Source organism: Miniopterus natalensis, chromosome 19 (genome assembly GCF_054644295.1).
Source record: "Miniopterus natalensis isolate mMinNat1 chromosome 19, mMinNat1.hap1, whole genome shotgun sequence".
Taxonomy (NCBI): domain Eukaryota; kingdom Metazoa; phylum Chordata; class Mammalia; order Chiroptera; family Miniopteridae; genus Miniopterus; species Miniopterus natalensis.
In genome coordinates, this window is record NC_142099.1 from 11,288,518 (window position 1) to 11,316,290 (window position 27,773).

Sequence of the window (27,773 nt, forward strand, 5' to 3'; positions counted from 1 at the left end):
TAGTTTCGTCAATAAATCGATTTATTTAAAAGAGTATGTTACAATTAATCACACTGAGTGACATTACCGAGCAAGTTTAGAGTGGTTAGCTCTAGAACAAGGCGTGAAAGAAACACTTAGCCATTTCTGTGTCTGCGTATTCTCTTCACATTTTTAATCACAAATAAAAAATACAAGATACTGCAGTGAAAATACAATTAGAGTTTCTCTCAAATAAATTAAAATTGTGCATGGCCTGGGGAAAACTGAAGCCCAGCTCACTGGCTTAAAGGGGGCATGATATAAAACTGGTGTCCAACTTCAGCAGCTGGCCAAGTGTCTGCACCCCGCATCGCTCCCCTCTTCGGCTCCGATCTCCCCCACAGCCCTAAGCTTCCCACACACCTGAGATTATTGCTGAGGAGAGAGCTGATGTTGTCCCGGTGTGAGTGAGGCCTGGCACGGAGTGCCCAGGTTTAGAAGAGGAAGACAGAGGTGGGACGGGAAGGTGGGCACTAAAGCACACCCATCGAGTCTTCTCTCTCGCTCAGTATTCAGCCACGTCCTCCCCCCTCCACAAGGAAGTAATGTGACGCAATGAACCCAGTGAGGGGACCTAGCAGTATGTCAGGCGTCCAACAGACCGAATGGTTTCTCCTGCTGCATCAATCCAGCCAGAGCACGGAGAGCAGGGAGGGCACAGCAGTCCTTCCAGGTCTGGGGGCTTCACATCAACCAGGATGTAGTCCCTTTTAAGAAAATTGCCTCTTAGGAGCCAGACCCATAAGCTGGCAACTCTGAGACAAGAGAGAGGTGTCACCTCCTGTCAATGCCCTTATATTGCTGCTCCAAGCACTGCGTTAGGAGCTACAAGAGGGGACAGCCCTAAGCTACTGGCCTGGGTCACTAAAGGACGAAGCCAGATGGGCCGGGCACGATGTTGAACATTTATCTAATTCCTCCCTGAGAGCTCTGTCCAGGCCTAGGAGTTGCCCTGAGCACTCACCTGTGCTGAGCTTAGGCCTAGGGCAAGGGGAGGGCAGAAAAATGGAGAGCAGAATATAAATATAAAGAGCAGAGAGCCCAAAGCATGGCCCAAGGGAGACTTTCTGCAGGGACAGGCTTCTCAGGGCCTGCATTTTCTCCTGATCCATAAAAAACTCGGAGCTTTTACCAAAGAGAATAGAAACTGAACTTGGAGGAGAGGACAACAGGAGACCAGAAAAATCCTGCTGGCTCTGCTGGGGCAAGGCAGGGGGAAGGGGCAGCCCTTCCGTTTCCCAGAGATAAACTGCAAAAGAAGCCTCCCTGGGCAGAACCCAGGACTAAGAAAGGTAGCAGGGATCAGAGAAAGAAGTGCAGAGCAAGGGGGAAAAGGAGTGTCACACTAACAATGCTTCATGCAAAGAAGAGCTGGATCCTCTGGAGCTCCACAGCCAGTGACCTCTGCCTCCACTGCAGGAGGCCTGCTGTGGGGGGGGGGGGGGGGGGGGGAGAAGGCGCTGTCCCCTGGGGCCTCCCCCTACCTTGCTGCAGCCGGTGCTGTGTCAGTGGTACAGCCTCAAGCAGGGGCTGTTCCTACACAGATTCTGCCAACAGACCACCTACCCAGGGGGCCTTCAGACAATTTCCAAAGCACCAAGTGAAGTCTACGTCAGGAAGGGGACAGAGCAGCATCTATCCACTCTAAGGGGCCTCCATCCTAAGGGCATCCCCGCTACGTCCCATATGCGGAGGCCAGCACTTGGGCTGGCAAGGGGCCTCCTGGATTTGTTCATTCCTAGCCCACTCTGAGGGCATAGGAGCAAACTGCTGCTATTTTTCATAGTTTGAACAAAGCTGGCATCAAAAGCCTCTTTAGCATCTTGGAGTGGAAAATCAACATATCTTCCTTTGGCTCATTATTAAATTAATTTCAGCCAAAAGAAGTTAATCCTGTGTCAAAGCCTTCAAGTCAGGGATTGCTCTCTACAACTTTAAACACTCAGCATTCATACATTTTGCACTCTGTGATTCCACTGGGTTTGGAATAGGGAAAAGAAGACGGGATATTCTATATGATCCTACACTCCCCTGGGGCAAACAGCCGCCAGGGTAACACAGTGAGAGAGAAAGAAAGAGGCCTCATGATGATCTGCAAAAACGAGTTACAAAACAAGAAACTTCAAGCCACCCCAACACTGCTCAGTGGAGTTGACTACAACCAACCATGGTTACCTCCCAGTTAGACAAAGCAAAAGATGCCACCCTATGGAGGTGTTTGTTTAGAAAACGGAGAAGGGAAAAGAAAAAATGGTTCAAAGATGTGTTTCAGTTGCACCCGAGCCTGACCGAGAGCTCCCAGTGCAGTATCTAAATACAGAGCTGGGGGCTGAGAATGCTGCCCTACCCCAGTCAGCCCTGGCCCCCAATCCTGGGATGTGGCTCTTAAGTCTCAGAGGTCTAACCACAAGGTCAGAGGAGGAGCTCTTTAGGGACAAAAAGGTTTTCCTTCAGTCTCCTTTTAATTAAAAGCTGAGATCCAACCCAAATCAATCATGTTCCTACTGTTCCTTCCTGGGTCCTCAGCTGGCCTGGACAGGCTATGGTTTGCTTGGCACAGACCACGACCCTTTCCAAGTTGCCCCAAGGCCTTGGGACACTGTCAGATCCCTCCCACACAGCTGTGTAAGAAAGTAAGAGAATGTGACAGTTATGGGTGGTTATTGGTCACAAATCAAGTAGGGAAAAGCTTATGTACATAGGGCACTTCTTCCTTCCTTTCCCCTACCCAAAGTCCAATCTTTGTGCCTAAAGGTATCAATTTTAACACTGGTCCCTAGTACTACCCCTGCCTCAGAAAAGGCCGGGAAATGAAAAATTATGACCACAAAGTGTATCGGGTTCCTGTGGCATTAACCTCCTGAGCCCACCCTCCCCCATTCTAGGCGAGTTGAGGGGAAGCATACAGGGGCCCTAGGGAAGCAGGAAGATGTGGAATGTGGCTAGAAAGCCATGAGACAGAGATGAACCAGGAAAAATGTCTTGGATTAAGAGACCACACCAAGTCTGTAGACTCTCCCGCAGCCCTGCTGCCCTTCAGGAACACACCCCTCTCGCCTCCCCAACAGCTTCTTGGAAGAAAAAGAAACCATGCTCCTTGCTCCTCAGACTCTACAGTAACCCATGAGGCAGAATCTTCACTCCATACAAAAAAGGGGGGGAAAACCCAAGCAGGTTGTAAACTTTTCGAGTCCTTCATGAGGAGAGGTATTTTCCCTGTAAAATTTTTTTTTCCTTTTTAAAGTTTGTTTCAAAATAAAGAGAGCAAGAGAGAAGTCATGAATTCTAGTGAAAGGTGTGTAAAAACACAAGCTAAAAAAGGTACTGCCATCAATATGAAATTTAAAAAGAAATATATATATGTATATACGTGCAGCTAATTTGTTTATATATAATTTTTACATACATACATATATATGTCTGAACAGTGCAAATGGATGGAGTTCATAGTTCCAGTTTTAAAAATATAGTACAAGGATACTCTGTTGGTATGAGGCCCAGGTACAAGGACAAAGATACCTTTGGCGAGTTGGTTGGGCATATTTCTTTTCCTATCTTAACTCAGGTGACTCCTGGTGCTGACCAATCTGCTGTTTTCTACTGGCTCAATTCCAGAGACATGAAATTCAGAAGGATTATTATTAATATTTAGTTTAGGGCTTTTGAATATAATGACTTTTTTCCTTTTCCTCCTTTGTGTTAATGGTTACTCTGTCTGACACGGGAGACGAAGGGGGTAAGAGGATGAAGGTGGAGAAGGGAAAGACGTAGGGAAAGGCTAGGTGGCCACATCCCTCTGCTGTGACCTCGCCATCTGGAAAATGTTCTGAAAGAAAAAAAAGGAAAGAGTTATTGGGAAGCCTTAGGTGTCTGCATCTCCCATCTGGAGACAACCGTTCAAATATACGACTAGATGAATCGATCTGATTGGCCTCTTCCCCCAGTATAACTTCCCATCTAGAATCACAGCCTTTTAGAGCTAAAAGGGACCTTGGCTATTAATTATCTGGCTTAGCCTTCCCGTTTTACACATGAGAAAGGATGAGAAAACTGGGCTCTAGGGAAACTGACTGGCTCGAAATCACAGAGAAAAAAAGTTGGGAGAGAATACAGATCTGGTGCCCAAAGCCCAACGTTCTTTCTACTATACCAAGAATATACATTTTCATGTCCCTGACTCTACTACTGAACCTCGGAAACATTTTCTGAGACAAAGTAGCTAATTACTCAGGATCTTCCTAATTCTGTTCTAGCACTGGCACACACACACACAACAGTAAAGCAGGAGCAAAGACCTGCCCACACATAGGCGTTCTTGGTTAGTTTGGACAGAGCGGCTAAAACTGAGGATAGCTGCCCTTCTGGGTCAGGAACAGTATGGAGAGTAATTTGATAAAAACAGGCAGAGGAGGGTCCATGAAGTCATGAGAGACGGGACAGCCTGCAGCCAATGGCCATCCTCCAGAGAAAGGAAGAAGCAGGGCTTTTTCCACAGCCTGTTCAGCATCCAAAGGCTAACAACCCTCTCTGGAAGAGTATCCTGGCTCACCTGGGATCACCAGCCTAACAGTCCCAGAAAAGTGAAGATGGAGGTAAGGGTCCCAGGTATTTGGCCATAGGCCTATACATTTTAAACAAATAAAGATGAAATAATCAATTCAAGACTGTTTAGAATTACCTCTTTTCTCCACTTGAGCTCACAGAACACCCTCTCGAAGCATTCATGCATGTAATTGAACTGAAAAAAGAACATAGCAACACTCACCGACTTCTCAGGACCAGGTACCACAGGGCCATGCCTTTGAACTTCTGCCCTCAGTCACCCCACCTTCCAAACTTGCTCAGCCTAGAGGAAAACCCTAACAAGGCCCACAGCCCAGGCCTGCCTGGCTCATCTACTATTCTCTGGCTCCTTCTAGTGGTAATTGAGAGTCAAGCGGGTGTGAAATTGCCAATCCTAGTGGGGCCCGTGGAAAGACAGGAAGAACCTGGGGCCCTAGAATTCACATAGGTTCAGACCTCAAGACCACTGCTCTCTCTACAGCTCTCTCCACTTACGCATTTAGTTTAAGGAGAACTTTAAGCCCCATCTACTTTCCCCAAGCACGCTTCCCCGTCACCACTCACATATGGTGTGAAGATTTTAACCCATCGAGGCTTCTTCTCTCCTCGTGCATATTCAAAACAGAAGGCCATTCCTTCTTCATCTGTATCCCATCGCTGCATCTCATCCCATTCAAATGCTATTACCTGGTTCTAAACAACCAAGACCAAGAGTGTAAGTGTGAGAATGCTGGGGAGCTTAGTAAGACAGTTCTGAGCCAGGCAGCAGAAAGAAATGAGTGGAGAAGTGTGCATCACTTCAGGGAGAAGAAGACAGGAGACTAAGTCAGTGTAACACGTGAAGGTGAGGATCAGTGCGAATCCAGCGCCTATTTATCTACCCCAGTCAAAACAGTTTTGACATCATTCCACCACCACCACCCAAAAGGAACTAAAACATAGCAAGTGGGTATCAGAGTACCACCAGCACTCGCAGGCCTGGCCCCATGCTGAACTCTCACCTCCAGCTGTCCTTCTTCAGTGCAAGCATGAAGTTTAAAGTGCGTGATGCTGATGGCTGTGATAACGTGCCCCTTCCTCCTAGAGTCACAGGCACAGTGGGGAAAGATGATTTCATTGTAGCCCTCACAAGTTCTTAGCATATTGAGGTACTAGAAAGAAAAAGGAAGGGAAAACAGTGTTACTATGGAACTAAACCACCATGAAGAGCTGCTGAGATGGCACAGGGACAAAGAGGATCCTCTCACCCAAAGACCCGAAGACCTTGCCTCTGGTCTCACGCCCATCCCTGTTGGGACAGGACTCCAAGACGATCCTTTATCCCACTTCCAACCTCCAACCTTTCTCTACTTAAAAAAACATACATAAATGAAGCCAGAAGAGACACTCTAACCAAAACTGCTAGGACTAGAAGAAAACTCACAATGCCACTCCAACCCTCTATTTATCCCTCCACACTGAGAAATGTAGTCCTTGAAAACAAAGGAGCTTCAGGGGACTTCCTAATAGCATAGTTCTAAAAACAACCTGAGTGAAAACTAAGGGCAGCTGTGGCCTTCGTGAGATGACAGAAGTAAAGTTTCACTCGGGAACTTAAGGTTTTCAAGATTCTCGAGTCAGGTAGCATTTCTCAACTGTAAGCAGGCAATCTCTACATTCCTGGACTTGCACAAAGCATAAAGAGAAGAAACATTTAAAGTTTTATATACATCCAAAATTTCCAAAAGAAAAGTCAATTTTTGTTTTCAAACAGATTTACATAAAGATGTAGCTATATATTTAAAATACAAAATTTTCCTGTCCATTCTCTTTTCATATTAAATTTTAAGTAGTTAAATGTCTCCTAAATTACCTTCTTTGACTCACATACATTCAGATGATGGCCCAAATTAGACCAGAGGAAAGGTGTAGCACAGGACATTTTGTGAATGTTCAATATTTAGCAAGGTAAGTAAATACAGAAACAGGACACATTAAAGTAGAGACTCAGTACTTAACATAGCAGAACACTTTAGGTGAGTGGGTTGAGGTCCATTCTGAAGAACTCTCTGTCCTCCCAAACAACCTGCCAAGGGTCAAACCAGGTCTAAAATTGAAGTGCTTGAGAGGAACCTTGGGAGCCAACTCTCTCAAACCCCTAGAGTAGCGATTCTGAAGAACTTAAGATTCAGAATCACCAAGGTGCTTCTGTAAAAATCATAACAAAACTTCCTAGATTCTACCCACAGAGATTCTGAGTTAAAAAATGTGAGATGGGGTCCAGCTATCTGCATTGTGAGCAGCCTTCACAAGTGATTCCCATGAAACTAACCTGGGGACCACACTTTGAGAAACACTTACTTTCACATTTACTGCCTTGTGTGAAATCACTAAAAATCACATTGAGAAACACTAACAGAAATTTCTTATTTGTCAGTTCAACAATGGCAAAGTCAGGCTACTCCAACATAAGAAAAACTTAAGTTCCAAATGTCTGCTGTTTGTGTGTGAGTAAAAAAAGAAAAGAAAAAATCTCTCTTGTACATTACATTCTCAACCATCCAAATTTGAGATTCAATCTAATTTTGTAAGTAGGAAACAAAACATTTTGCTCACACTGGATCTTACATACTCTGGCAAAGATATGAGGTATTCTGTGTATTTGGAGAACAGGGAAACCTACACAACACTCATTTATCTACCAAGAACTCTGGAGCATTTTCTTAAGATTCTACTCGATAGCTGGCAATCCGAACATCCCATTTTATACAAAAGAAACTAGAACTGAGAAGTCTGTTAACTGTTGAAGTTTTCACAGTGATTTGGCAACTAATCGTAGTGATTTGACCCATCTTCGGCCTTGATATCAAGCATACTAAGTTACTACAGATAGTGGTATCAAGACCTATGGGTTCTGAAGAGTCCATATGAGTTCAAAGTTTCAATGTACTGACCATGACCACTGACTAAGCTAATGTCTTTGAACACTACTACATGAAATTATACTTAAATAAAATTTAAACTTCAGTAGTATTTTCTTTAAAATTTGATTGTAGTATTATGGGGCTAGTATACAACTATATGTTGGTAGTAGGTTTTCAAGACAACTAAATTCCATAAATGTTTAAGCATATTTTATATTCAATTCCAATGACCCATGGGAAAACACATCAATGTACCAACTGCACTCGGGTTCTTAACTGAAAGGTTGGTGCTGTGTGGTACACCAGTAGGCAATATAGCAATCTCAGATGGTGAGTAAAAAAAAAATTAAATTCATTAAAAGGGGATTGGGATATCAAAAGGGAAGGGCTACATGGCACTGAGCCAAAGGGTATTGGTTGCATGATGGCAGCAAAAATATACTTAGGACGGTGAAACAAGGAAGGTGCATAGAAGCTGTAACAAGAGAGCCCAGGCTGGGCTGCTTTGGCTCCCTGAGAAATTGGAGTGAGAAGGGGCCTTGGAGACAAGTTCAGGGGGTGAGCCACTTCCCATTGCTCCCCTGGTTGCAAGTCTTGTGGAGTCCCCTCGGAGGGATGGAGATGGCGCTGGCCTGCTCCCTTGAAGCACCCCTGGGTCCTTTGTCCTGAGCGTATTTATCTCTTTCATGCAGGAAATCTTAGGGGAGGTCTCAGGGGAGTGCCTCAATAGAATATTCATCAGCTTTCTAGGTGTGTTCTTTCTGGGGTCGTGATCTCCACTGATTAGTTGGTGCCAGGAAACGAGGTTATTAGTCAATATATCTGGTCCTGAGTCAGCCACGGGGCCACTTGTGCTGCTTGGTTTGCTGCTTATCTGGGCCTGGAGCTGAAATACAACTGAGACCTAGATGTTATCTTTAGGGAGGAATGCTCAGGGAGGCTAAACCACACAGCCAGTGATGCTAGGAGAGGGTAGATTACCCTGAGGACAAGGTTCTTGTTTTCCCAGTTTCGTCCCTTGCTAGGCACCTGGAGCTTCCTGCCCCACTGAGTTTCTGTACCCTAGCTTCTATACCTAGGTTTCTATACCTGGCCCATCTAACAACTACAAAATACAAACTTGAGTTTGAAAATTATTTCATAATAGATTATTATGCTTATTAAATTCAGATTTTCTATATTTTGCCACAGAACAACTCAAGCCTATTTATTTATCTAGCACCTCATACTGTGCCTAGCACACACTTGGTGCTCAACGAATACTTTTGGTTAAATGCATAAGTGGAAGACAGTGTGTTTGAAAACAGTATTTACTCCATACTGGTATTATCTGAGACCCTTATGAAACTACTTTAATTCTGCTGGCTTTGGAAAAAACAAAGAATTATTGCAAAGGTTGACAGTCCTTTAGTATTTGGCCCTTTTCACCAAAAAAGGTGCAGATGTGGCCAGAATCATGCGTTAATATGTAACAGACAATGCCATTATCTTAAAGAATAGGAAGCTGAGTTTTAAAATCCTGCCACCTACATATTAAAATTACCTTAAGCAAAATTCTGCAAATTAATAGACTGAATTCTATTTAAAATATTTTTTGTGGTCTATTTCAGTCTGTTGGTATGCAGAAAATTCGTAGATGGCTTGTTGATCTTTGGAAATTTATTTTTCATCATATAAGTGAGAGAAAATAACTATCCCAGCTAGACATAAGATTACGGGCTAAATTTGATGGCTAATTTGTATATTCTTGTTCTAACCCAACTAACTCAGATGGATGAACATTCCTTCATAAAAAGTGCACAGAAAGTACAAAGAAATTCAAGTGATCTATAAGAATCATTACAATGCAATTACTGCCTTGTGTGAAATCATGAAAAATTATAATTGGAAAAATTTCAACTATATGTGCATTTGCCAAGAAAGAAATTTTAAAATTCTACAGGTGGAAGTTTTGCAAGTGTTACTTACAAATTTTATTTTTGACAATTTCAGTCCTTGTATTTACAGCAGATACAAATTGAAAACTAATTTTAAAATATTTAAGAAATATTCTAGGCAGCCCTCTCCAACAGAACTTTCTGTGATGATAAAGATAGCCTATATCTGAGCTGTCCAATACATAGCTACTAGCCACATGTGGCTACTCGACACTTGAAATGCGGCTAATGCATCTGAGGAACTGAATTTTAAATTTTATTTAATTTAAATAGAGTTAAATTTAAATAGCCACATGAGGCTAGCAGCCATCAAATTGAACAGTACAGCTCTAGGATATGATACTAAGCAAAAACACTACTGAGCATAAATGTTTAAGCAACTGCAGAGATCAAAGTTGTAAAAACAAATAATCTTACAACCACTAAATCATAACTAAAATAATTTCTAATGAAAAAAGCCTAGTATCAATTCCTATAGAATCTTACCCTTATCATATTAAATGTTTTGCTTATCTTTGTTTTAGGCTTTTTCTATCAAAAAGAATTCCATTTGGTTATTATTTATAATAAAGTTATATATCTATCAATAACAAAAGAAGCTCTTTGTGTGCTTAATGGAGGAACACAATGGACTTTACATCAAGGTCTATATTCCCCTTCTTTTTTTAAATAGTTAAGCCACAGACCAGGTTGCAACATCTTTCAGGAATGACTGGAAGAACAAGTTTAAGAGATAAGAAGAGGCATTTTATAAAGAGATTATGGGGACACAAACCTACCATGACCATTTTTCTTTGTTCATACAGCTTCTGTAATTGGTAGGACTTTTCCTCTGCTTTGATGTAACCTTTTTTCACATCATCTACAGCCTGGCACCAAAACAAAGGCAGGGAAGAAAGAAATGTAAAAATCATTATCAAGTACATTCTTGATAAAAATAGAGACAGATTCATTTTCAGAATAACTCTTAAGTATGTGGAACATCACATCTCTGGTGCTCTCTGCCACATGGATGTATTTACTGGAATAAGCAGCGTGTAAGGAGTGTCTGGTATGTACTCAAGGGCTGTTCTAGGCATGTGAGGAATCTGGTTTCACATGTTAAAGAGATTTAAATTCCGGTTAATTTCTATATATGAAACAATCAGAGAACACTAAAAGACAGCATATAACACTGTATTAAAGGTAACAATGACGTAGCAAAATGTGTGGTATGGAGAGTTAAGACACATGCAGTGAGGACATGAGAGCTTACTGCTAAGTGCAGTTATCAAGGAAGTCTTGGTTGCACCCGAAAGGGTAAGTTGGCTAGAAGAAACTGCTAGCTGAAGTCAGGAAACAGGAATGGGTTTGAGCTTAAATACATTTAGGAGATAGATTTGCCTGATTTGAATAAAGGGTACATGTTAAGGGACAATGAAAGATAATGCTAGAGGGGTAGGTTAACAGATTAGGAAGGACTCTAAAAAGCACCCACAGGAATTTAGACTTAAGGACAATAGGGAGCTAAAATAAGCAATGAAAACTTTTTTGAAAGAAAGATTGATCTGCCTATGAGTGTCAAATGAATTGAGAGAATAAGAGACACCAACGATGTTGTCACACTTTAAGTACAAAATGAAACAAGAGCTTAAACTAGGGGAGCAGCAACTGGCAGAGAAAGTGGTAAATCTGAGACCATGAACAAAAAAAATCCCCAATAGGGCTTGAAAGAGGCATGAAGGTACCTAAATATAATATGTTCATTCTAAACAACTCCTGGTTCAGCTAAATGAAATATGCACCCCCTTCCAAACCTCACTCTACCCCAAGAAAACATTTAAAATCTAATGGAGGGGAAAACTGATCATTGGGAGAAAAACAACAACAAATAGGGCATTTGCCTAGGGCATTCAGAATCTAACCTCAGGGAGTTGCTGCAAGGACAACTCTACACTGGCATCCTCTTGAGCTCTTATCAGAAGACTGCCAGCTTCCTTAAGGTAGAAATCATTCCCCATAGTCTTTTAAGGGAAAATAACTTGTGCAACAGAATGAGTTCAGGATTGAAGTCGAAAGGATAGTTCAACTTCTAGGTGTGTCACTGACCAATATGCACTTGAGTAAGTCACTTAAAACCTCTCAGTTTGTAAAATAGGGATAATACCCATCTCACAGGCAGACAACAAAGTGAGACAACAGATGTTGAGTTTCATAAAGTATAGATAAACAGTTACTATTATCATTGCTATTAGCATCATTTGGCTGTTAAGTTCCAAGAACCACACACAGATATTAACGTCCTGCCTGGGACCGCCTAATGGGAAGATTATGCCCATTCCTCCCCAGTCCTAGCCATACAAACGAGGGCTCACTTAAGCACAGGGGATCATGGTCACAGAGCAGATGCTCAGTAAGAACGGCCACATGGTGTCCTGAAGAACCTGAACACTTGTATTTTTTATCACCAAAAGACTTGACTGCTCTAGGCCAAATTCAACCAATTACTGGGAAGCTGGGAGAGAAGATGGGTGGAAAAACCAATAAGTACTGGTCTATTTCACTTCCCATGTAACAAGGTGTTATTTAGCTAAGAGAAAAGGCTTTTCTGGTGACCAAATAAAAATATTGTATTTGTTTTATTCGTATCCCCAATACCTAGACCTGTGTCTGACTTGGAACAGCACTTAAATATTTGAACACTTTCCCAGGGCAGAAGAGGGTCAGAGTTCATATGGGGCAGTAAAAATGTTCTCACCTCTCCTCTCTCATCTCTGATAAAGATTATATTGCTTGCCTGGCTAGGTGTGGCTCAGCGGCTGAGCATCAAACTAGGGTCCAGGAGACTGCAGTCTGATTCCGGGTCAGGGCACATGCTGGGGGTGCAGGCTCGATCCCCGGTAGGGGGCGTGCAGGGGGCAGCCAACCAATGACTTTCATCATTGATGTTTCTCTCTCTCCCCCTTCCTCTCTCTGAAATCAATAAAGATATATTTTTTTTAAATTTTTTTTAAAGATTATATTGCTTGAGGGCATAGAGGAGATAAATGGCAATGGAAAAAAAAAGATTACATTGTTTGACTAGCCCATGTGACTCTCACCAATTCTTCCACAATTACCAAACACCAGACTCCTCTCAATTCATGCAAACATTCATTTTGTAAAAACTGTTGACAGTTCTCATCTGCTACTGTCTCCTCCCCTGTCCTTTGTCCTGGCAGGTTTATGCCTTTAAAATTCCATTACTATTATTTTAGGAAGGAGTAGCTTAAATGTGTGTTCAATCTGCTATAGTTAGCCAGAATTTAAATACATCCTACCATGAATTTCAACCTTATTAATATGTTTAAGGAAAAGGCTCATTATCATTACCTAATATTTCATCAACTCTAAGATGCACATTTTTAAATATTTTATCAATCCTAAAATTGGGATGCATCTTACAATCAATGATGTATCAGTTTAATTGGTAGCTCTTTTCTCTGTCTTAGCAGTACATAAAATAATAGTGCATCTTACAATCAATGGCATCTTGGAATTGGTGAAATACATTAGATATTCCCACCATCAAAATATGATACAAAAAAATAAAATTAAGTAGGAAAACATTTACTATTATTTTCCAAATGGCACAAATGTTTACCTAGTCAAGCAAAAAATCATTTGAACCCATCTGCCCTGTTGGGAATATAAAATAGTGTAGCCGCTATGGAAAACAGTATTGCAGTTCCTCAAAAATTATAAACAGAATTACCATATGATCCAGTAATCCCAATTCTGGGTATATTAAAAGCAGGATTTTGAAGAGATATACACACACCCATGTTCATAATAGCATTATTCATAATAGCCAAGAAGTAGGAAAAAACCAATGTCCATCCACAGATGACTAGATAAACAAAAGAAGACATATACATACAATGAAATATTATTATTTTGCCTTAAAAAGGAAGGAAATTCTGTCCACTGCTATTACATGAATGAGGACATTATGATAAGTGAAATAAGCCAGTTACAAAAAGACAAATACTATACTGTATGAGTCCACTTATATGATCAGGAAACAGATCTTAGCAAAGCTATGCTAAGAATATAACCTATACTTGAACCAGATATTCTGACTTCTAGCTAATTTTCTCATTCCAACAATACAAGGCTCTACTATAAATTCATTATTTATAGTCATAATAATATAAACACTGAACACTGATTAAATAAATATTATAATGTGCCTATATTAGGGAGATGGGAGAGAGGAAAAGATATGGGTATTAGTAAGAATGGGGAATAAAATGCAGCTAGAGTCTCATCTTTTAGTGGGAAATGAAGAGATATTATCTGAATCTGAAAAATCAAGTAGGAGCAATATAACTAAGTTATAACAGAGACATGGTAGTAAATATAAAACAAAATAACAAAGCTAAAAAAGTCATTGCCTTTGTGGAGAGATGAAGATAAGTGGGGGTAACTAATATTTTTTGTAATAACCTGTGTATAACTAACTATATGATGCTTTAAACTCTATGAATGTGTAATTTTGGAAAAAAAATTTTTGAAAAGGTACATAGCCATAATGCTCATTTTCTGTTGTTTAAATAAATATTGTAAATTCCAGGACATCTTCACTTCTTAAACTTATTTATCTTTTGTGAAATGGGATAACACATTTCACAAATTTAATTAAGATTCGGGGGGAAAGCAGGTTACCCAAGGATCCACATTGAATTGGCAAATTATCCACTCCATATAAAAAGACAAAAATAAAATAAAAAATCAGGCCTTTCCAGGAGGATCAATTCACCCACCTGATGAAAGAAGTAGGTAACAGCAAGGTCATTGTCATTTAAGAGAATTTCTTCTTCTGTTGTAAAAAGCCACTTTCGAATGGTCAGGCAGGTGCCTGGCACAGCTGATGTGTAATTCTGGACGTAGAGTTTATGAGGAAATTCATTAGGTGCCAGCTTACGTACTAAAGAGAAAACAAAACAAAGAAAGCTACAGTGAAAAGATATATAAGGGATTTCCCTAGTATAAACTGCAGATAAAGTACAAACAGGCGATCAAGATGGCAGATTATCATTAACCAGAACATCGGCTTTACGGCCATCAGGGAGCTCTGCCTCAGGATGACAAAATAACCCTTTGTCTAGCCAAATCTATCCCTTCTAACTATGACTATTGCCAGTCAGGCCTCTAACTAACTAAACTCTATCACCTGAATGACATGCCATTCAGTTAACATGCCAACTCTGCAGACAGCACCTACTACAAAGTCAATTATCCGGTAAGTTACAGTGATGTCCACTGAACATCTTTAAAGCAAGCCTCTCCTCTTACCTAGCTATGGTGCATTCATTCAGAGTCTCTCACATGGCAATTCTCAGTGAACTGCTTTTATTGTTAAGAGTTGAAAGGCTCTCCCTACCCCACCCCCCAACTCTAAGACATTCATCAAAGTGAAAAGTGTCTTCAGAGTAAAGTTACTTCCTCTTTCTAACAAAGCAGGATAAAACACTACCACTTTTAATTTCTATATTGATTTTCTCGGGAAAGGCTCAGTTTTCTTCTCTTGATGTTTACTTGGCTTTATAACACTGCAAGAGACAGGTTTAATATTTCCCATTTTATTTATTAACTAAAGCTTAGAAAAGAAGGACAAGATTAGAATCCAAGTGTCCTGGGTCCCTAGCAATCCTTCGTAACATTTCTATCTGCCTAGTTAGACTGCAGGGAATTAGCAAGATAAAGAATAATAGGGACTTGGCCACTTCAGGGGGCATCAAAGTTATCTACACTGACCTGGAACAGCAAGGCAACCCAAGTCTGCCAACTCTCCTCCTTTCTGGGATAAGGAAGAGCTGATCAATCAATAAATATTATGTCATCTCTGGCCTTAGCCGTGTGTGTGTGTGTGTGTGTGTGTGTGTGTGTGTGTGTGTGTGGAAAAGACCCATAAACTATAGGAAATAAACTATGAGGAAATCTATGTCACTAAGGACAAGCACTGACTTCCTCCCCTTTGTGGTGTCAACGCAACCAGTGTGACCAACATCCCTAACTGTTATAAAATAATATATAAGACAAGCTTCCTGTCATGATGTAATAAAACTTCCTAGGAAGAGGATTATCTATTTACAAAGAAACTTAAAGATATGCATTAAAGCAATGGCTTTTAATCAATTTATCTCTAACTCCTGAAAACAAAAAGCTGTTCTTAAAAATCTACAAGAAGCATAAAGTACACTAGAACAGGCTGTCACTAAATAGAGCATTCCTTCTTTTTAAGGCTGTTTCATTGGACTATATTAATTTTGAACCTCTGATTTAAAAGAAACTCATGAAAGTATCCGCTTCGGCCCTGGGGGCACGCACCTTATGCTTACGAAAGAGGAAAACGCACCAACAGTGAGCAGATACCCTCTGACTTGGACTTAATGGGATGTGCCTGGTCTGCTTGTTGGAGACTGTCCTAATAAACAGAATCTCCCTGGTCTGCCAGCTCTTCTTCTCTAGGCAAAGAGTTTCAGTCTGACAATATGAGGATAAAATATCCCCAAACAAAACTTAATATTAACCACTGGCACTTACCAAAGGAATGGTTGATCACTTCAAATAAGGCAAAGTAATTCACTGTTGTACTGTCCATGCCAACCTTCGCTGCAATAGCCTAAAGTGTAAACAGGATAGATTAGTTTCCAGAAAACTAAGTCAGACAATGCTATGAAGACAGATGTATCCATGTTAGGGGGAAGAGAGGTTCTGCCACTTTGGTTTCACATAAACTAAATTCATGATCTATAGCTATTCTTCTTTGTATGTATGTGTACATGCACATGCACATAAGTATGTATGAAATTAAAGGAAAAAATTACCTGTATTTGACCCAAAAAGCTATGATCTCTAAGTATGAGTTTACCTCCTCTAATTTAAGCTGGTAATAGTTTCTCCTTAAATATCAGCTTTCCTCTCTGAAATATCACATCAGCCCACAAGGGTCTTTTTTAACAGCACTTACAAGAAATGTGCTAGATAAGAACAGATCTTAAGAAAAAAGTAAATTCTTAACTATCCAGTCTCATACATTCAGCCTACATTTAATATAAGCTATTAACATACAAAATCTATATCTCTGGTTCTTGAGTGTATCTATTCATCTATTTTGTTCACGCTTCACAAATTATTCTTGCTCATTTTTCAGATGATTCATGTCTCGGGCTGGAGACCTCCATTTCCTAAGAATCACCATCATCAGCTTTGGCCAGGTTGCTCAGTGGTTAGACATGAAATTTGCTTTAAAATATTCAAGCAAAGGGGGGAAAGGATATATAGTGCAAATGTAGAAGACTCTTGATGACTACTGAGTGAACAGACAGAGGTTCATTGTACTATACTGCTTTCATATACGTTTTTAAAGTTTTGGACAATTAAAAGGGGAGAGGGGGCTAATCAGAACCACTACTACCTGGGATATTTATTTCAAGGAAGACAAATTAAATTCATATTAACTCTTCTTTCTTTCAAGGAAGACAAATTAATTTCACATTAACAATACTAACATCAACAACAGTAGCTAACATTTAATAAACTTTTGTGCCAGATGCCCCAAGCACTTTATATGTATTAACTCATTTATCCATCTTCCTTAGCTCTGAACCATTCAATGTCAAGTCTACTTGCTCAAGTTTACTTTACCTGATATACTTGGTCTGTAGTACTGTTCTTTTTAACTCTGACTGTAACTGTTGTTCCATCTGGTAATGCTACTCTCAGCTCTACGTCAGAAACACCATTGTAGTTCTGGGGAGAAAGACACAGAAAAAAAATTTATATCTTCATTCTCTTTGTAACATGCTGGCTAAACAACAACCTAAATGTGATAGAAAGTGAGTCCCAAGGAAAAGGGGAGAAAAGACACCTTGTAAGTCAACACACAAGTCATTAAGCCAACTTTACAGTGCAGCAGAAGTTAACCTTTAAGATGAATGGGGGGGAAAGAAATGGAGCCAACATGTTCACGTTTTAAAACAGAAAACTTATGTGAAACAGACTAGGTCAAACACAGAGGAGATTTTTCGTTTATTTTTAAACATTCAGAACTCAAAAATAAGAAAAGACAACTGAAAGCAGTAGTTTCAATGAATATTCTCTGGTTTTATATGGTTAGGCATGTTAGATTGGCTCAAGGAGTATAATAAATTCCTTTCTGAATGCTGAAATAATCATGACACCTTTGAAAGGAAAAATGGATGAAACTCAGGAATATGAGTTAGTCAGATGCCCAATTTTCTTCTACCAAAGAATAAACAATACTTATCCTCCTTAATTCAAAGAAATAATTCACTCTCATTGCTTTTCATGATTAACACATTCCTCTAACAGATTTCTGACCTTGTAATTTTTATTAGAGAGAACCAACTATTTAAGAACAAGTCCATCTTCATTTACTACTTTAAAAAAAACTACTATTCAGGTCTGGCCAGCGTGGTTTGGTGAGTAGAGAGTTGGCCCATACAACAAAAGGTGTCAGGTTCGATTCCCAGTCAAGGGCACGTACCTGGGTTGCAGGTTTGATCCCTGGCCCTGGTCCAGGCACATGCGGTAGGCAACCAATTGATGTGTTTCACACATCAATGTTTCTTTCTCTCCCCACTTCCTCCCTCTCCTCCTCCCTTCCACCCTCTCTGAAAATCAGTGGAGAAAATATCCTTGGGCGAAGAGTAACAAGAACAAAAAAGTACTATTCATTGCCTAAAATCATCCTAAACATTACTTTGTTATAAGCCCTTGTTTGCAATAAACTTATAATCTAGTTGGGAAAATAAGACATATACATATAAAATAATCAGTGGATAGCACACTATTTAATACAGTGGCATTACATATTCATTTTCCTATCAGTTAATATTTATCAGGCACCTACAACGTGCTCAATACTGTGATAAGACGCTGGGAATGTAACAATGATCGAGCTTTAACTCTTGCTCTGGAGGTCTCTTGTACAGTATGGTGACCACAGTTAACAAATACTGTATATTGTATACTGAAATTTGCTAGGAGGGTAGATCTTAAGTGCTCTCACCACAAAAGAAAGGAATAAGCAAACAGATGATAAATATGCTAATTAGCCTGATTGTGGTGATCATCACAATGTACATCAAAATATCAAGTTGTACATCTCAAATATATACAATTCCTATTTGTCAGTTATACCTCAATAAAGCTAAAAAAAGATTTAGCTCTAACCTATAGGTAGTCACACTAAAAATATAAAGTAATTATCTGATTATATATAAAAAATTAGAGAATGAGATACCAACAAGGTGATAATTAAGTGGCACTGACTGCAAAAGTTCACGGTAGAATGAAAAATCAATGACTTGAATAACAGAAGGCTTCAAAGAGAAGGTGGACCTCGCACTAGGTCTTGAAGGATAAGTAGGACACATAAAAAAAAGACTGGAAAAATAGACATTTGCCATAATCAATATCTTTCATTTATTTCCCCCCACAATGAGCCAAAAGGGAAACAGTCACTGTAGGGGCAGTCACTTACCTCGTCTGATTCGGACAGGAATTCCTGCATGATGTCACTCTCACCAATGACTCGTATTGAGCATACTGTTGAAAACAAAGATAGAATCTGACATAAGGCTCTAAAAATCAAGAATATAAAGTCAACTACACATCAAGGTTCAAGCGTAAATCATTAGTGCCAGGCAATGCTGAGGTAGTATGTCATCCCTAACATATGATATTTTAAGACACAAGAAATAGTCATGTAAGTATGAACTAGAACAGAGGAGTAATAGAATGTACAAAAATGTAGCTCGCTAAAAATATTAAACATAGCCAAAGAAAGTCACTCCCAAAAAAGAGAAATAAAAGTTAGGTAAATCTAACTTTGTAGTCTTATGTGAACTATTAACAAGCCAGACAACAGAGCAAGGGTAAGGTCACTTAGAAATAAACCAAACACAAAATTGAAATACAAAAGGAAAAATATCTACTTGGTTTAGGAACAGGCCTACGAGAGAACCATAAACATTTAAAGCCATTTGAGGGGAAATGGGTAGATAATAAAGTATTAAGCTGAGCACATCTTTTTTTTTTCTTTTTTTTAAAAAATATATCTTTATTGATTTCAGAGAGAGGAAAAGAGAGGGAGAGAAAGAGATAGAAACATCAATGATGAGAGAGTCATTGATCAGCTGCAGCCCGCAACCCGGGCATGTGCCCTGACTGGGAATCAAACCCTGATTGCCTAGATCCTAGGTCGACACTTAACCACTGAGCCACACCCAGCCGGGCTGAGCACATCTTTTCACCTCACTAATTTGAGCTTCAAAACAACAACAATAAAAAGGAAGGAGGGAAGGAAGAAGGAAAGCAGGGAGGTGGGCAGCTAATGGTCAAAATCTAAGAAAGTTAATTTCCTGACATTCTCATGAGGATGGCAAATTACAATGATGATTTTATTTCAAAAAACTGTACCATTTCTCATTTCCCAAGGGCTGTGTTTAGAGGCCATTCCATGTTAGAAAAAAACTAAAAACGAATGAGGAGGTTTCACTACTTCTACAGGGGAAATAATTTTTCTTCAGGGATAAAGCTCTCTACCAAAGTTTAAAAGAAAATTCAACTAGGTCAATTAGTTCTTACATAAGGACACAGAATTACTAAATACCACTAAGACTATTATTCTATTACGTTAGTACTTTAAAGAAAAGCTTATTGCTCAGTTGGCAAGTATGTTAACTCTATAATGCATCGAAGCAAGGTCTCTTTTCTGAGCCACAAAATGAACTATTTTTTCAAGAGATGTGTCCTTTGCCCCAACTTTCTAGATAAATGCTTCAGCATCTACATCCACAAATTCCTTTTGTACCATTTGGAAGTCCTGAGATAACAAGTAAGTTTCAATACTTCTACCTATAACCTGCTTAGAACAAAGGGACGTTAGATTACCTACAACTCAGCAAACTATCATGGACACATGTAAGAGGAATGAGGAATTTTCAAGAAGGATATGCCAAGGATACTGTCCACTTAGTTCCCAAATCAATTCAGCATGTTACTGAGTCCGTCTATACATGTTTACTGGCAAATAATATAACCCTATAAATCAGGGGTGGGGAATGTCCGGCTGGCAGGCCTTATATGGCCTGTGAATGATGCTATAAATATCCAAATGGCCCTCGGCAGAAAAAGGGTTCCCCACTCCTACTATAAATTAAGGTCCTTAATGCATAAAAACTAATTATGCATTTTTCTGTTGTTGTTATGTGTTCAGGGAGTCAATAAAATAGGCTATTAATCACTGTACTGGAATTTCAGTCTTGGCTTCAAAGCTCAGATCATTCAACACCTATAGTCAGAAACTTGACTTACTTTCACTACTGCGTTTAATGGAATTTAGCTATGCAGCTTAGGAATTGCAACGTATGCCTAGACCCTATGTCTGTTCAAGATAGTAGAGTTTAATAGGCCAGCTTACCTTTTTCTAGATACTCTTCCAACCCTCGTCGTCGGGCATCTAATTGCTGTTCTGATAAAGAGAACGGCCACTTCCCTGGAAGCCGGGGAAATGTGAAGTTGGCAAACTCTCTTTTCAGGTTCTGGTGCAGGATGGCAAACTCCCGGTACCGCTTAGCACACAGCTGCCTTCCTGCCATGTAAACATTGTACACCTGGTGAGGGGAAGGACAAAAAAGCCTGTTTACTACAAATTAAATCACAGAATCATCAAAAATCAGGCTCACCTAACAGAGAATATGTTCAAGGTCACTGTAAAATTAAGACTTACTTTTAATAAACATGCCAGAAATTATCTGTACAAAAGACTCCCCTTCAAAGGGGCCATGATCTTATTTTTGCTATTTTTTTTTTTAATATATCTTTACTGATTTCAGAGAGAGGAAGGGAGAGGGAGAGAGAGAAACATCAGTGATGAGAATCACTGATCAGCTGCCTCCTGCACGCTCCCTTCTGGGGATGGAGCCCACAACCCCGGCATGTGCCCTGACCAGGAATCGAACTGTGATCTTCTGGATCCTAGGTCGATGCTCAACTGCTGAGCCATGCCTACCTGGGCTATTTTTGCTCTTAAAATTACCTCCAACAAACACTGTTTTAAATATCTTCACAGACAATTATCAGCTTTAAGGGTAGATTTTACTTTCAGAAAGTTATAAGTCATTCGAAGCCAACGTGGTAAATACTGTGAATGAACAAGCACGTGAATTTGGAGGGAGATGTAAAAACCTAGGGTTAATTTTAAAGTAATGCCACTGATACTGTTGTGTGTGCCCCAAACTTCAAAAGAAAAGATCTAAAGATGATGTAAGCAATAGTGGTTTTAATTATCAAATTGATTTTTGCAAAAACTCCTTTCCTGAAGTCAGATATACCTAGTTTTGTTCCTCTCCCTTCCATCACTAAAACAGGGTTAACATAAAAAGTATGAGAACAGCAGCACAAAAAATAGGAGGAGGAAATGAAATATACTGTTGCAAAATTATTATACTATAAAGGTAACACTTATAAATTAAAGATATATACTGTAAACCTAGAACAACCACTAGTAAATTAAAACAACAAAGCATATCTAATAATACAATAGTGGAGATAAAATGAAGTCATGAAAAAAATACCCTATTAATCAAAAGAGAAGGTGGGAAAGGGGGAACAAAGGGGAAAAAATCAGATGAGACATAGATAACAAAGAATAAGATAATAGATTTAAACCTAACTATCAATAATTATATCAAATGTAAGTATACATTTAGTATACAGACACCAAATAAAAGACTGTATAAAAGACATAACTAAATGCTATCTCTCAGAAACCCAATTTAAATGTAACTATACAGACAGGTTAAAAGTAAAAGGACTGGAAAGATATCCAATGAAAATAATCATCAAAAGAAAGCTGAAGGATATCAAGATGGCAGTGCAGTATGGGGATCTTGCTCGAAACACCTCCTGGAACCAAACTGGAAGCTACAGCTAAAATGGGGAAGAACCACCCTGAAATACTAACAGGAGACTATCTGAAGAGGAGACTTTTAACCAAGGACTGCAGAAGCAGCAATGTTCACAAATCAATAAACGTGATACGTCACATAAACAAATGAAGGATAAAAATCACGTGATCATATCAACAGACGCAGAAAAGGCATTTGACAAAACCCAGCACCCATTTCTGATAAGGACTGTCAGCAAAGTACACACAAAGGGATCATACCTCAACATAATAAAGGCCCTGTAGGAAAATCTATAGCCAACATCATACTCAATGGGCAAAAACTAAAAGTGTTTCCCTTAAGATCAGGAACAACACAGGGGTGTCCACTTTCACCACTCTCAGTGAACACGGTGCTGGAAGTCCTAGCCACAGCGATCAGACAAGGAGAAGAAATAAAAGGCATCTAAATTGGAAAGGAGGAAGCAAAACTGTCATTATTCACAGATGACATATTGTACACAGAAAACCCTAAAGACCACCAAAAAACTACTAGGTTTAATAAACGAATCAGCAATGTAGCAGGATACAAAATTAACACCCAGAAATCGATAGCATTTTTATACACCAATAATGAACTCTCAGAAAGAGAAGCTAAAAAACAACCCCATTTACCATTCCAACAAAAAAGTTAAGATACTTAGGAATAAACTTAACCAAGGATGCGAAAGACCTGTACTCGGAAAACTACAGGACATTAAAAAAAGAGAGAGAAGAAGACATAAACAAGTGGAAGAATATACAGTGTTCATGGATTGGTAGAATTAACATCATTAAAATGTCCATACTACCTAAAGTAATCTACAGATTCAGTGCAATTCCTACTAAAATACCGATGGCATATTTCACAGATCTAGAACAAATATCCAAAAATTTATATGGAACCAAAAAAGACCCCGAATAAGCCACGGCAATCCTGAGAAAGAAGAACAAAGTTGGAGGGATCACAATACTGGATATCAAGCTATACTACAAAGCCATTGTAATCAAAACAGCTTGGTACTGGCACAAGAAGAGACATATAGATCAATGGAACAGAACAGAGAACCCAAAAACTGAACCAAACCTTTACACTCAATTAATATTTGACAAAGAAGGCAAGAGCACACAATGGAGTAAAGACAGTCTCTTCAACAAATGGTGCTGGGAAAATCAGACAGGTACATGCAAAAAAAAAGAAACTAGACCACCAACTTATACCATGCACAAGAATAAACTCAAAATGGAAAAAAAAACTTAAACGTAAGTCAGAAACCACAAAAACCCTAGAAGAAAACATAGGCAGCAAAATATAAGACATCTCACATGGAAGAATTTTCACAGATACATCTCCTAGGGCAAGAGAAACAAAGGAAAAAATAAACAAACGGGATTACATCAAAATAAAAAGCTTCTGGGCAGCAAAGGAAACCAGCATCAAAATGAAAAGGGAACCCACTGTATAGGAAAACATATTTGCCAATGATACATCTGATAAGGGGTTAATTTCCAAAATATATAAAGTATCATACAACTCAACAAAAGGAAGACAAATAATCCAATTTAAAATGGGAAGAGGACCTGAATAGACACTTCTCCAAAGAGAACATACTAATGGCCAAGAGCCATGTGAAAAAATACTCAACGTCACTAATCATCAGAGAGATGCAAGTTAAAACAATAACGAGGTACCATCTCACACCTACCAGAATGGCTACCCCATTAATAATTCATTCAACAAACAAGTACTGGTGAGGATGTGGAGAAAAAGGAACCCTAGTACAATGCTGGTGGGCATGCAGACTGGTGCAGCCTCTACAGAAACAGTATGCAGTTTCCTCAAAAAATTAAAAATGAAACTGCTATTTGAGCCAGTGATCCCACTTCTAGGAATATATCCAAAGAATCCCGAAACACCAATCAGGAAAGATATATGCACCCCTATGTTCATAGCAGTGTTATTTACAATAGCCAGTATCTGGAAACAGCCCAAGTGCCCATTAGTAGATGAATGAATAGAAAAACTGTGGTACATTTACACAATGGAATACTATGCAGCTGTAAAAAGGAGCTCTTACCTTTTGCGATAGTACAGATGGATCTGGGATTATAATGCTAAGCAAAATAAGCCAGTAAGGGAAAGACAAACACCATTTCTCACTTACATGTTGAATCTAATGAACAAAATTAATTGACGAACAAAATAGTACCAGAGTAATGGATACATGGTACAGTCTGACAGATGTCAGAGGGGAGGTGGGTGAGGCGAACAGGACGAAAGAAGGTGAAAGGATTAGCCAAAGAACATATATGCATAGCCCAGGGACACAGACCACAGTGTGGTTAGAGCCAGAGGGAGGGGAGGGTGGGGTCTGGGTGACGGGGAGCAAAGAGAGGAAAATGGGGGACATCTGTAATTATGTCCACAATAAAAATTTAAAAAATAAAACAATTAGTAATTTCAGTCCTTTTCTGAAGTCTACAGAGGTTCCCAAAGTCTTAGTTAATTCCCAAAAGGGTCTCAACATCCAATCTGCTCTACCTTAGGACCTGACCTTGATTTCTACTTTTTATATGCCTTATGATTCAAAATATAGCTCCTCTGAAACACAAAACTCTAAATTTTGTGTGTCTGCTTCTGAGAATACAAAGACCAGGCTGACATAAAACCTATGTGCTATCATCTCCAGCTAAACTGCAAATGTAGTCAAACATTATCTGATCCTTCTGGAACTTTTCTGGCTTCCTTGCTTGCTTTTCTCATCTCCCCACTAGAAAGAATGTACCATAAATATCTAGCGGCTCATTTCTATACAGGGTACAAATCTCAGCGTCAGAGATTGCAACTTTAGTCAGCAGGACAGCTTTAAATACATGTAGTCTATTTGCCAATATCTAAGAGAACTCATTGCATTTTTTTAAATCCTCCCCAAGGATTTTTTCCCATTGCTTTTTCAGAGAGAGCAGGAGAGAAACATCGATGTCAAAGAGATACATCGATTGGTTGCCTCCCACACACACCCCAACAGGGGCCGGGGATCAAGCCTGCAACTGAGGCTTGTGCCCTTGACCAGAACTAAACGTAGACTCTTCAGTCTGTGGGCTGATGCTCTAACCACTGAGCCAAACAAGCCAGGGCTTTATTGATTTTTAGACAGAGAGAAAGGGAGAGAAACATCTATCGGTTGCCTCATGTACGTGTCCTGACTGGGGATTCAAACCCTCAACCTGTGTATACGCTCTGACCAAGAATCAAACCCACAACTTTTTTGTGTACAGGATGACACTCCAACCAACTGAGCAGCCAGGGCATTTTTTACAAAAGCATACCGCAACCAAAAGAAAAACTAGGTAGACTGGGCTATCAATGTCAATTCAGCTTTGAAGAACAAAGAAAGGCATTGAGGAAAGGGGCTGGCACACATCACCCAGAATTCAAGATGGGCCTTCCTGCACATCTACAACAGCAACAGAATGGAAATGGCTAAAACAGCCCATGTGAATTGCATTCAGAATATAATTAGGGCCTTGGGAAAAACCAGAGCTAATCATTCACACAGCTATGTCCAAAGAAAATGAAAAAGAACAAGGTGTGAAGAGGAATATAGGGCATTGGTAGGTTCTAGAATGGACAAATTGTACTACCCAAATGTTTTGGAACATACCACTTTTTAAAATGAATCTTACTCTATAGCTCCACAGAGTCAACAGTGAGATAGGGCAACCGATAAAACAACAAACAAAACTTAAAACTGTCTGGAATAAAATTCAATTATGCTTAAGCAGAAATAGGACTCACCCTGGCCGGGCAGCTCAATTGGTTAGAACACTGTCCCAATATACCAAGGTTGCGGGTACAATACAAGTAGCAACCAATGAATGCATAAGTGGAACAACAAATTGATATTTCTCTCTCCCTTCCTTTCTCTCTAAAAATCAGTAATTTTTTTTTAAAAAGTTAAAAAAAGACAGAAATAGAACTCTTCATTACCATAGCTCACCCCCAGCAATAAATCAGGTTCAGTGCCTTTGATTTATGTGTATACCCATCTTTTGGGCAAACTGACCTATGATGTCGTCATTTATTCCAGTGCTCTAATATATATCATAAACGATAAGACTGGGGGAAACAAAAGCTAGATGTTCGAGGGTCAAATTGGGCTGACACTCACCACAAACTTCTCACCATTCTGCTCCACATGTTTGTATGTGGGGACCGATATGGGCACTGCTTGCTTTTCTGTGTAATCATAAAATGATTGTCCCAACGAGTCGTCACTGGGATCTAGGTTATCTGCCTCATGAGGAGGTACAGATAACACTGTCAAGATCAATTCCTTCTCTCCTGCTCGGATCAGGTCCACCACCTGCTTGTGTGTCGCCCCCTCAACATTCACGCCGTTCCTAAGGGGAAAAAGGGAAAAAGACAATCCCATAAACCAGAAGGGTCCAAACACCTTGTATCTCCACCCTCCTGCCCCCAACTCCAGTGTCACACAGAATGAACCATAAAATCAAGATTAATTTGGTTCCAGAAAAGCTGTTTATGTTCTTACAGATCATAATGTAAAAAAGTGTTTGTGAACTTATGGCAGGGGGGAAGAATGGAAACGGATGAGAGAACCTACCCTTCCTCTATGTTAGAATCACACACACAGCTTCAGGAAAACAAATGGGAAGGAGAGTGAAGCTGAGGAGAAAACAAAGCTTTCAAAGCTGAAGAGTCCAACACCCTGGTCCTAACTAATGTATACGATACAAAGCGGTTTTTACATAACCTGCCGTTTGAACTGTACTTGGTCCTTTTTAAATCTCCTAGAAATGCTGTTAAAAGGAATTTTCCACAAAGTGCATTTCTTTGATTTGTAAAGACTCAGAAAGTATGACTTAAGATAATTCTTTTACATCTATCTCTGATTTCCCCCCACATCTTCAAATTAGTCAATTTCCCTTTATGACAAATTTCATTACGTTGGGACTTAAATGGTATATATCTTCATACACACTAGTTTCTTCCATCAATCAGTTTTTTAAAAGGCAATGAGACAGCCTCTCTAAAATTAAATGATCTGATCCGACTTCCTTTGCTCTCCCAATCACTTCCAATCTCTTAGAATTCTATCCACTATTTTTCTGCTCTGTGCTTTCTCACTTAAAGCCCTGTGTTTGAGTTCACACTAAAAAATACATATTTAAGGCTACACAGTAAATCAATGTACTTGTTCTCCTTCCTATTTCACAGTTTTAAAAGGCTGAAACTAGGAAAAGTACAAGGTTTGAAAGAACAATAATTTCGTCAAGAAAGATGCTGAATCTTACAAAACTCACTCAGCAAACCGAACTACCTTCCCAAAATGCTGACCCAGCTTG

At 39.6% G+C, this 27,773-nt stretch overlaps 1 protein-coding gene across 1 annotated transcript; it reads right to left on the reverse strand.

The window, feature by feature from the left end:
- Window positions 1-27,756, reverse strand: SNX27 (sorting nexin 27). The gene is made up of 11 exons (XM_016217581.2): window positions 26,576-27,756; window positions 20,898-21,090; window positions 18,957-19,021; window positions 17,096-17,200; window positions 15,992-16,070; window positions 14,209-14,372; window positions 10,204-10,293; window positions 5,586-5,735; window positions 5,149-5,277; window positions 4,700-4,759; window positions 1-3,847 (listed from the first exon to the last, which is right to left on the reverse strand). Exons 1-11 carry the CDS (start codon window positions 26,837-26,839, stop codon window positions 3,800-3,802), a joined length of 1,347 nt encoding a protein of 448 aa, XP_016073067.2. The 5' UTR covers window positions 26,840-27,756; the 3' UTR covers window positions 1-3,799.
- Window positions 27,757-27,773: the final 17 nt, after the last annotated feature.

What these genes read in the sequence shown, in the direction of transcription:
- SNX27 (XM_016217581.2), bottom strand. Translation starts at nt 26,839, where the DNA reads ATGGGATTGTCTTTTTCCCTTTTTCCCCTTAGGAACGGCGTGAATGTT. An exon ending in TCCTGTCCGAATCAGACGAG is followed by an intron (nt 17,201 to 18,956) that starts GTAAGTGACTGC and finishes CTTTCTCCCCAG; the next exon opens with AACTACAATGGTGTTTCTGA. An exon ending in CTGAAGAAGGACAGCTGGAG is followed by an intron (nt 5,278 to 5,585) that starts GTGAGAGTTCAG and finishes TTGGTTGTTTAG; the next exon opens with AACCAGGTAATAGCATTTGA.